Source organism: Pan paniscus, chromosome 12 (assembly GCF_029289425.2).
Source record: "Pan paniscus chromosome 12, NHGRI_mPanPan1-v2.0_pri, whole genome shotgun sequence".
Lineage (NCBI taxonomy): Eukaryota > Metazoa > Chordata > Mammalia > Primates > Hominidae > Pan > Pan paniscus.
In genome coordinates, this window is record NC_073261.2 from 39505994 (window position 1) to 39517472 (window position 11479).

The 11479-nt window shown below is 36.9% G+C and overlaps 1 protein-coding gene across 1 annotated transcript in view; it reads right to left on the reverse strand.

Annotated features, from left to right (window-relative positions):
- The window catches only part of LOC103785893 (anaphase-promoting complex subunit 1-like), a 79760-nt gene extending 69498 nt beyond the window's left edge, over positions 1 to 10262 (reverse strand). The window contains 5 exon segments of the mRNA XM_063594811.1: positions 1907 to 1989; positions 2585 to 2685; positions 2890 to 2941; positions 8098 to 8259; positions 9911 to 10262. Coding sequence (XP_063450881.1) covers positions 1907 to 1989; positions 2585 to 2685; positions 2890 to 2941; positions 8098 to 8259; positions 9911 to 10123 — 611 coding nt within the window. The 5' untranslated portion in view covers positions 10124 to 10262.
- Between the last annotated feature and the right edge of the window lie 1217 nt (positions 10263 to 11479).

Here is an 11479-nt window from a genome sequence, read left to right on the forward strand (position 1 = left end):
TTGCATTTGCTTCTGGTGTTTTAGTCATAAATTCCTTGCCTAGGCCAATGTCCAGAAGAGTTTTTCCGAGGTTATCTTCTAGAATTTTTATGGTTTCAGGGCTTAAAGCCTTTGATCCCTCTTGAAATGACTTTTGTATAAGGTGAGAGATAAAAAAATCCAATTTCATTCTTCTAAAAAAGGTATCAGTTTTCCCAGCACCATTTACTAAATAAGATGTCCTTCCCCCAATTTATGTTTTTGTATGCTTGTTTGTCAAAGATCAAATACTTGATTACAAGTATTTGGCTTTATTTCTGGTTTCTCTATTCTGTTCCATTGGTCTATGTGCCTACTTTTATACCAGTACCATGCTGTTTTGGTAATTATAGCCTTGCAGTATATGTGATGGCTACATACTTGTTCTTTTTGCTTAGGATTGTTTTGGCTATTTTGGGCTCTTTTGGTTCCATATGAATTTTAGAATTGTTTTTTTCTAACTCTATTAAAAAAAGATCTTATTTTGATGAGAATTATGGTGAAATCTATAGATTGCTTTTGGCAGGATGATCATTTTCACAATATGGATTCTTCAAATCCATGATCATGGGATGTGTTACCATTTGTTTGTGTCATCTGTGATTTCTTTCAGCAGTGTTTTGTAGTTCTCCTTATAGAGATGATTCACCTCCTTGGTTAAGCGTATTCATAGGTTTTTGTTTTTGGCTTTTTGCTGCTCCTATAAAAGTGATTGAATTTTTGGCCAGGTGCGGTGGCTCATGCCTATAATCCCAGCACTTTGGGAGGCCAAGGTGGGTGGATCACCTGAGGTCGGGAGTTCGAGACCAGCATAACTAACATGGAGAAACCCCGTCTCTACTAAAAATACAAAAATTTAGCCAGGCGTGGTGGTGCATGCCTGTAATCCCAGTTACTCAGGAGGCTGAAGCAGGAGAATCACTTGAACCTGGGAGGCAGAGGTTGTGGTGAGCCGAGATCATGCCACTGCACTCCAGACTGGGCAACAAGAGCAAAACTCCGTCTCGAAAAAAAAGAGACTGAGTTCTTGATTTGATTTTCAGCTTTGTCATTGTTGTTGTATCGCGGTGCTATTGATTTGTGTGCACTGATTTTGTAATCTGAGACTTTACTGAATTTATTTATCAAATCTAGGGGTCTTTTGGAGGAGTCTATAGGGTTTGCTAGGTATATAATCATATTATCAGCAAATAGTGATAGTATGACTTCCTCTTTTCAAATCTGGATGTCCTTTATTTCTTTCACTTGCCTGATTGCTCTGGCCAGAACTTCCAGTACTATGCTGAATAGAAGTGGTGAAAGTAGGCATCTTAGTCTTCTTCCAGTTCTCAGGGGGAATGCTTTCAACTTTTCCCCATTCAGTATGATGTTGGCTGTGGGTTTGTTGTATATGACTTTTATTAATTTGTGGTAAGTCCCTTCTATGCCTAGTTTGTTTTCATCATCAAGGGATGCTGAATTTTATCCAATGCTTTTTTCTGCATCTATTGAGATGATCATATGGTTTTTAATTCTGTTTATGTGATGTGTCACATTTATTGACTTGTGTATGTTAAACCATCCCTGCATCCCTGAGACAAAACCCATTTGATCATGACATATTATCTTTTTGATGACAGCAACCCTAATTCGAGAATCCAAAACCTGAAATGTTCCAATAAGCATTTCCTTTGAGTGTCATGCTGGAGCTCAACAAGTTGCAGATTTTGGAGAATTTCAGGTTTTTGGATCAGGGATACTCAACTTGTACTGAGATGAGAGAAAATGGCATATATCTATGCTGTCAGCATGAAAATTATCATCATCTCAAACTTTTAGATAAACCTCAGAACCAACACACACACACAAATCCCAAGCAGTAATATTCTGAAGTGAATAAAATGAATACCTGGGTGAACCTGGAGGTACTTCATGTGAAGAAGCACTTCGTTCAAACAACAATCCATATTTAGTGGGCCAAACATTTGCAACCTTTCAGGTAAAAGGGTGGGAAAAGATAGAAGTAAGAGAACCTACCCCTTTATAAAATGTTTTAAAGAAACATTACAGAATGTTTTATTTTCCAATTTAGTAATAGCTTTACAAAGTAACATAATCATTAAATACGGTATTTTCTTAAAAAGTAATACAAATAAGCAACTCTAAGATAAAATCAAATCTAATAAAGAGGAGTTGTTCAATGTGAAATTCCTGCCACTGGCCAGGATCAGTAACAAAATGACAATGTGTTAACAATAGCCCTAGGCATTAAAAAGACGATGAGTAACAAAAAAAGACTGGTGTTATTCATATGCCTTATTTAATATAACCAAAAGTTCTTACATATCATTTAAACCAACAAACACATACCACAGAAGACTTCCTAATTTACTTCATTAAATAACTTATTTTTTTGTGAAGTACAGAAAAATGGTAAGCCACTAAAGCTGCCAAAATTTAGTTATTTTGAGTAAAAATAACATTTTTGACTACTACGAAACATGAGACATAAGACATGCCTCTAAAACCAATTAATTCAAAAATGTTCTCCAACAAAACCCCCCCAAAATTTGAAACACTTGTTTACCTGAAATGGTAATGAAGCTATGTAATCCTTTCCTTCTATGCTATGCATGTTAATACATGAGCTTTGCAATATACATATGCATTTTTCTACTTCATTGCTACCTGAAAAGAAAGGGTACAACAAGACTTATATGTTTTTTCCCTCAAAGGAATTCAATCCTAACAGCACAAATTATTTAATGCACAATATAAAGATGCTTATGGTAAACCACTATTACTAGTGGCTACTTCATTTGAATGAAAAATACAATGAGATAAATATTTGGAATCATCATAAGAAAAATAAAATTTCAAAAAGAAACTTACTGTAGGCCTTTTCAGACTTATCCTGTGATATAATGAAGTCACACCACAGTGCCTAAAATCAAAACAAAATGCTTACCTAAGAAAATTATATCTAAATAATCATCTATTAACTAATGGCATCTAAATAATAATAATAGCGTCTACATAATAACTTTGCCTCCTCAGCTCAACATGTAAATCATGGGAACAAAAAGAATAAGAAAAAATAAATTAGAGTAATAAATGATAAATATGATAAGGAAAGACAAAATATGTTTACAATTAAATTTTATGAAAAGATCCATAGGAATTAAAATTTTAAATTAAAAAAATAAATTTTACAAAAAGAGAAGACAAGAATCAAAAAATCTACCAGATAGAAACTTTGCAGCAAAAATTCAAATAGTGGCTCAAACCATACTAAACCCTATATCCTATACAAAACTAAAGATTATTCAAACTTTATAATCTCTAGATTAAACAATTGATCTTATTCTTAGACTCTCTCTAGACTGACTTTTGAAAAAGTATTTAGAAAAACTAACTCCTCCTTTTCTTAAAAGCCCATCTTACAAAATATGAACTAGGAAAAGCTATTAAACTTTAACTGACATACTTGGCAATCACTTATTATTTAACAGCATTTTGTGGTTTTTTTTAAACTGTGGTCAAATATACACAATATGAAAATTAACATTTTAACAATTTTTAAGTAGACAATTCAGTGGCATTAACATTAAATTGACGAGCTTAGTACAATTTGTGAGCTTGTACAATACTGCACATTTCCAGAACTTTTTCCTCATCTCAAACAGAAACTCCGTGCCCATTAAACAATACTCCCTATTTCCCAATGCCCTGAGCTCTGGTAACCTCTATTCCACTTTCCCTATGAAAAGGCCTGTGCTAGGTATCTCATGTAAGTGAAACTGTACAACATTTGTCCTTTTATATCTCTTTTATTTCACCTAACATAATGTTTTCAAGGTTCATCCATGTTATGGCATGTATCAGAATTTTATCCCTTTTTAAAGCTAAACAATATTCCACTGTTAGCATATACCACATTTGTTTATCCATTCATCTGTCAATGGACATGGGTTGTTTCTACCTTTTGACTGTCATAAATAATGCTGCTGAAAACACTGGTATACAAGTATTTGTGAGTCCCTGCTCTCAATTCAATTGTGCATATACCTAGAACTGGAACTGCTGGATCATAATGGTAATTCTAAGTGTAACTTTTCTTTTAAGAGATGGGGTCTCACTCTGTCACCCAAACTGCAATGCAAGGCATGATTCTAGCTCGCAGCAGCCTAGAACTCCTGGGTTCATGTGACCCCCCTGCCTCAGTCTCCTGAACAGCTGGGAGTACAGGCATGCACCACCATGCCTGGCTACATGTATAACTTTTTGAGAAATCGCCAAACTTTTCCACAGCAGCTATGTTACATTCCCATCAGCAATGCACAGGAGTTCCAATTTCTGGACATCCTCACCAACACTTGTTATGTTTCTTTAATAACAGCCAACCTAGTAAAGTGGTATCTCATTGTGGTTGTAATTTGCATTTGCCTAATGATTAGCGAAGCTGAGCATCTTTTCATGTGCTTATTGACCATGTGTGCATCTTTAGAAAAATGTCCATTTAAGTCCTTCTGCCCAATTTTTTAATTGGGTAGTTTGTTTTATTGCTGAGTTGTGGGAGATTTTAATGGTTAAGAAATGAAAATTCATGAAGAAAACCATGCATGAGAGCTGTGCTCCAACCTGAAATGTCCAAAATCTACAATGCACCGATTACAGTCTCAACTTCCTTTCATGAAATCCCATCCTCTCAGCCTCTAAAAGTAAATATTTTAACATCTCTTTTATCCCTGATATCTAAGAGATCATTAACCCCTTCCACATCTCCCTCTGCTTTATCACCCCTTCTTTGCCAAGGCACCAATCTTTTACCTGAACAGTCACAAAATAGTGCCCCTGACAACAGTCTCCCTCCTCTCCAGTCAATCCTATATATATATTGCTAACAAAGCAATCTCTTCTCAAAACACAAAATTGATCGCTTCCATTTTAAAATCCTTGGCAGGCTCCCTTCAGCACACAGTTTAAAATCCAAATTCCTTGGTTTATATACAAGGCCCTTTGGTCTGTATACTGCCAGCATCCACTTGCATCTCTCCACACCCACTCTTTGTGTACAGCCATTCTGAAGTTTAAAAAGTCATCTTTTTCCATAATTCTTTTTGCTGTGATTTCCTCTGCCTAGAATGCCCTTCTGCCACCATTTTATAACACAAATAGCATCTTCTTTGAAAAACCCTCCCTTTGGCACTCAGTCCTTTGGGCTCTCATCACTCTGTGCACAGGTAGTTATTATACAGCATTCAGAATACAGCATTTCAGTTGATCTGTTTGTTCTCCTTTCTAGGCTATGAGTCCTTCAATGGCAGAAACTACATTCACCTTTGTAGCCCCAGCATAACGTCTGAAACAGAGTGAGACTAAATACTTGCAGAAGACCAGGCACAGTGGCTCACGCCTGTAATCTCAGCACTTTAGGAGGCCAAGCCAGGAGGATCACTAGAGCCCAGGGGTTCAAGACCAGCCTGGACAACATAGTGAGACCCCCATCTCTATTAAAAAACAAAAAGAATAAATGAAAAAATAAAAAGAACAACCAAAAAAAATACTTGCAGGATAGGTAAAACAATGAACAGATAAAATCTGAGTCACATATACCTGATATTATTTCATAAACAAAATAGAAAATTATCTTTCTCCATATTAGCAAGAAGATTAAGTAACAATATATTTTCCAGATCAAAAGACTGAAATTCCAAATCTTACAATTACACTTACAAGTGATCTTAAGATAAAGGAGATAATGTATCTAACTGCACTTCCATGGAATCTAGTAAACAGGCAACTGTTCTTGGAGAAATTAAGATGAAGATATAGAAGCAAAGAACTACTTGGATATCATCAAATGCACTTTTCACATCTATACTAACTATATGAATTATATGGGAAAAAAATTACCATCAAAAAGATCACTGGCTTCAACACTCCAGGACACAAATGCTTTCACATATGCCCTCCAATGTTGGAATAATGATTCAGTTTATCCTTTCCAATAAATAGTTAGAATACAGTACTCATCAGGAAATAGTTAATAGTAGGTGGGAGGAGTGGGAGGAAGCAGTGTCCAGATACAAAGATTTCAGCATTTACAAAAATGAACCTTAACATCAGTCAAAGCCTCTAAAACCTCTTGTCAACCCTAATTCATCTACAATAAATGCATTAGTTCTTCCTCCAAGTTTTTGTTATAAAAATTTTCAGTAAGAAAAGTTGAAATAATTCAGCAGACATATTTCACCTAAATCCAACAATCATGAAAATTTTGCCATATTTGTTTGTATGTGTGCATTTGTGTACATATGGGATTTTTGGAATGGGAATGCTGACTGTCTAAAAATAAATTGCACACACATCATGACATTTCACCCCTAAATACTTCACCATGCCTTTTCTAAAAATAAAGATGTTCTCCTATAAAACCATAAAATCATCATCCCTAAGAAAAAAATAATACTTCTCTAACATCAGCTACTGGCCAGTAATTTTCAACTTTCCCAAATTTTCCCCAAAAATATCTTTTTAGCTAGTTTTCTAAAACCAGGACTCAATCAAAGTTCATTTAACAAGGATCAAAAATTACTGCATTTGGTGATGTCTCTTTAGTCTCTTTCAATGTAGAACAGTCCCCACCTTTTTTTCTTTCTCCGTGACTTTTTTAAAGAAACCAGAATGTAGACTACAAACTTTTTATAATGGAAAATTTCAAATAAATACAAAGTAAACAGAATAGGATAATGAATCCTCATCAGCCAGTTTTAATAATTATCAAGCTTGGCTGAGCATGGTGGCTCATGCCTGTAATCCCAGCACTTTGGGAGGCCGAGGTGGGTGGGTAGATCACAAGGTCAGGAGATCGAGACCATCCTGGCTAACACAGTGAAACCCCAGCTCTACTAAAAATATTTTTAAAAAATTAGCCGGGTGTGGTGGAGGGCACCTGTAGTCCCAGCTACTCGGGAGGGTGAGGCGGGAGAATGGCATGAACCTGGGAGGCAGAGCTTGCAGTGAGCTGAGATCATGCCACTGCACTCCAGCCTGGGTGCCAGAGCAAGACTCCATCTCAAAAAACAAATAAATAAATAACAATAATAATAATAAAGCTTTAGCCATTCCTAGCTATCTATTTCCTTATCTCATGGTATTTTAAAATATTCTCTATTGCCTATATTTCCTATAAACAGGAAGTTAGGTCTAAATATTCATATTTTGGGGAAGAAAACTTAGATGACATCACGTACTTCATTCTGTATTACAGCTAGAAGCACATAATATTCCTTCATACCACTACTAATTATGCTAAACTCAATCACTTGATTGAGGTGGAGATTGACAAATAACTCCAAAGTAGAGGTACATTTGTTCCTTCACATTTACCAGGTAATCCACAGGGTGATGTGTTGGTGCCATGGTAATATTCTTTCAACCAACCGTGTTAGTATCCATTTACAATCCTTGTTGGAATCAATTATTGCACTGGAGGTTACAAAATGGTGATATTCTAATTCTACAGTTCCTTTTACATTTATTAGCTGGCATTCTTCTCTAAGTACAAGTTTTCCTTCATCAAATGGAGATGAACTGCATGTCTTCCTGAAAAAATATGGCAAATGCTTAATTCTTTCCCTTTCATTATCAACTTTCAGAACAGTTAGTTATAACAGCCAACTACAATGGTTGCAAAGCAGATTTTTTCCTTTCTCTCTACCATTATGAATCCCATGATTTTTATTTATTCAAATCTTTGCAATCAATTATAGTAATCATGTGTTAAAATATTTCTGTACTCTTAATGTTTTATAGGTTTTTGCTGGCAATAACAAATTGAATTACATAAGGACAGAGTGTTTAAAGATTACCATTAAAGTGACAAAGGAGAGTGTAAAAAAAGTGATGATATATAAAATAAAATTAAATTTTTATTTTCCTGCGATTATCTTCACATCACATTATGTCATGTTACAACATACACCCAGCTGCTGAGATCATTAGGCTGGTTTTATCATTTCTGTTAAATTTTAAAACAAAACTTTTTTTTAATTGCATTAAATAGTGAATCAAATGCTAAAATTCAAATCAACTCACCTGCTGAACAGGACTGTCAACTGTAAATGCTTTATAAACTGCCAATGCCTGGCTTTTACTTCCTTTGCTCCATATCACCATATTTCCAGCAACATAGAGTTCCTCATCATAGTCCACATCTCCTCCAATTTCACTTACTCCTTTCCTTAACTGCCAGCTTTCCTTAAAAATTAACACATGTAAGACATATTCAAGCACTCTTTTTTTGTTCTTCAAAAATCTGGAACAAAATTTATTTGCCCATGGAGTAAGACTCAATTCAAACACAACTCCTACAAAGTTTGGTACACTGATTAACAGAGGATGTGGATATATGCATTACATTACAGAATTACATGAAGAATTTATGCAATAATTCTCTATATTGAATGTTTTATATTATTCCTCTATATTCCTCTGCCAAAAACAAAAACGAACAAAAAGTACACCTTCTCTATAGTTCCAAAAGTCAAATCACATGCTTGGGAGACTAAAAGGACATATTAAGTATATGAGGTAGGGTAGGGAAAGGACAGTGAGGTGCACGTGGAATCACTCCGGGAGTTTACGCACAAATGCAGACTTCCTGCTTCGCAATCACATATATATTCACCTTCTTTTCCTTTGTCCCACCCACCAAAATGAATGGAAGAAAGAGAAGTTTCCATTTGTAACTACATAGGCTTTCCCTCCCCGAGATTTTGGTATCCCAAAGGGATATGACAATGGAATAAGGCAGGAGGGATTCATTTTCTGACACACACTTAACATCTCATTCCCCTACTTAAGAACTATTACTCGTCGGGTGTGGTGGGTGGCTCACGCCTGTAATCCCAGCACTTTGGGAAGCCGTGGCAGGTGGATCACCTGAGGTCTGGAGTTTGAGACTAGCCTGACCAACATAGAGAAATCCCGCCTCTACTAAAAAAAAAAAAAATTAACTGGGCATGGTGGCACATGCCTGTAATCTCAGCTACTCGGGAGGCTGAGGCGGTAGAATCGCTTGAATCCAGGAGGCAGAGGTTGCGGTGAGCTGAGATTGTGCCATTGCACTCCAGCCTGGGCAACAAGAGTGAAACTCCATCTCAGGAAAAAAAAAAAACAAAAAACTATTACTCTACCTACTTTTGTGGCATTTCTTCTCTCCTTTAGAAACATGTAAATCTTCTGCAGCAGGGACTACTTCTAATCTCTACCATTTAATCATTAAATAACATGAAATCTGGTCCCCACATATTAAGTGAAAAGAAAAAGGTTTAAAACGGACAACAATCATACTACTGAACCTGACTCACATTATAAAACCACAAGTTGGCCGAGCACAGTGGCTCACGCCTGTAAACCCAGCACTTTGGGAGGCCGAGGCGGGTGGATCACCTGAGGTCCGGAGTTCAAGACCAGCCTGACCAACATGGAGAAACCCCATCTCTACTAAAAATACAAAATTAGCAGGGGTGGTGGTGCATGCCTGTAATCCCAGCTACTCGGGAGGCTGAGGCAGGAGAATCACTTGAACCCGGGAGGCAGAGGTTGCGGTGAGCCGAGATCGCACCACTGCACTCCAGCCTGGGCAAAAAGAGCAAAACTCCATCTCAAACAAAAAAATTAAAAAATAGAAAATAAATAAAACCACAAGTTATAGAGGGTATCTAAATAAGTCGCTATGACAATGTAATAAAGTCATTATTTTCAACATTTATTGAAATTACCACACCTTAACTCTACCCTAGAAGTGGCATCACACTGATCTCTCAGTTGCATCTTAGTAGCCTTAAATTACAAGTAGATTATATCACTCTACATTTCAAAAACACAATGGGAAACTCAATGGAACCTTCTGTTTCTCGTGGATTGTAACCTCCTGAAGGGATCCCACAAAGCCAGCAGCACCATTAGAAGACCATAATTCAGAAGCTGGCTGCAGCTGGCAAAGTTGAAGGTTCAAAGCATTAGGGTGGTGCTTGCAGTGGTCTCGACCAAAAGGAACAAATTCCTGCAAATCCCTGGCTGCAATCATCGTTGTCCTTTCTTCATAGAAGTTCGACATGGGTTCCAAATATCAACATTATTTCTGTATGAATTCAAACACATTCTGGTCAGCTTCCAGACTCAAAACTAGAATAAAAATACCATAAACACACAAGTCATTAATCCTTACATAGGTGTCAAGTAATTATATCAGACTGGTAAGTGTATAAGTTGGTCATAACATAAAAGGGCATTCTAGATCTGATTCAGACAGTTGCAATTATTACATTTTAGTCACAGACTGACAGTTACCACTATAGGAAACCACTGAGATGCAACAAGTACTTATGTCCCGCACCACCTATCCCGTGTTTCCCACTACTATACGCTAATTTTTCCATACTTTATATATGAAGTATTTACACAAGTTGTATTCTGTAGTCCCATAACTACATGGCTTCTCAACATTTAAGGTCATTTCTGGTTAGATGCCAGAACCTCATTTGAAAAGTACATCTAAGGGATCATTGTCATATTGGAATAAAACAATAAAAAACCACACATTACTCTAATTCATCAGAGGTTGAACTGCTTTCAGCTGACCAATCTACAAAAAACATAGGTTATCAAATGTCTTAAGTAGCTGTGACACCCCCAATCCCACCTAAATATATAACTACAATCAATTTCAATTATTGGTCGAAACCCAGAGAACTGAGGCATGAATAACTCTAGCCACGGAACAGTTATGCTTGCAGATTTAAGGGTATTAGGTTTTCATTAATTATTACATCTAATTAATCTAATTATTGATCTATTACAGTACAGTTTATTACTAAAAAAATGTGGATAACTGTTAAAGCCTTCATCACAAGGTTAGGAAGCAGCCAGGCTTTAGACAAAAGCACAGATAAGCATAATTAGATTGCCCTTTGATCCACTTTCCTGGACCTGTTTATATATACCATGTTCCTATAGACAGCATTTTTAATGTTAGGAGCCTAAGACTTTTGAGATGATGCAAGCTAGTCTTAAGACCCCATCAAGAAACCACATTAGCATAAGAATGTGGTTTATCTCTCTGTCTTATGACTTCATCCTTCATTCTCTGACCAATCAATACCTTAGCCCACTACCCTCTCTTTAAAACCTCTGGGCCGGGCACGGTGGCTCACGCCTATAATCCCAGCACTGTGGGAGGCCGAAGCGGGCGGATCACCAGGTCAGGAGATCGAGACCATCCTGGCTAACATGGTGAAACCCCATCTCTACTAAAAATACAAAAAATTAGCTGGACTTGGTGGCGGGCGCCTGTAGTCCCAGCTACTCGGGAGGCTGAGGCGGGAGAATGGCGTGAACCCAGGAAGCGGAAGTTGCAGCGAGCCGAGATCATGCCATTGTACTCCAGCCTGGGCAACAGAGCAAGACTCTGTCT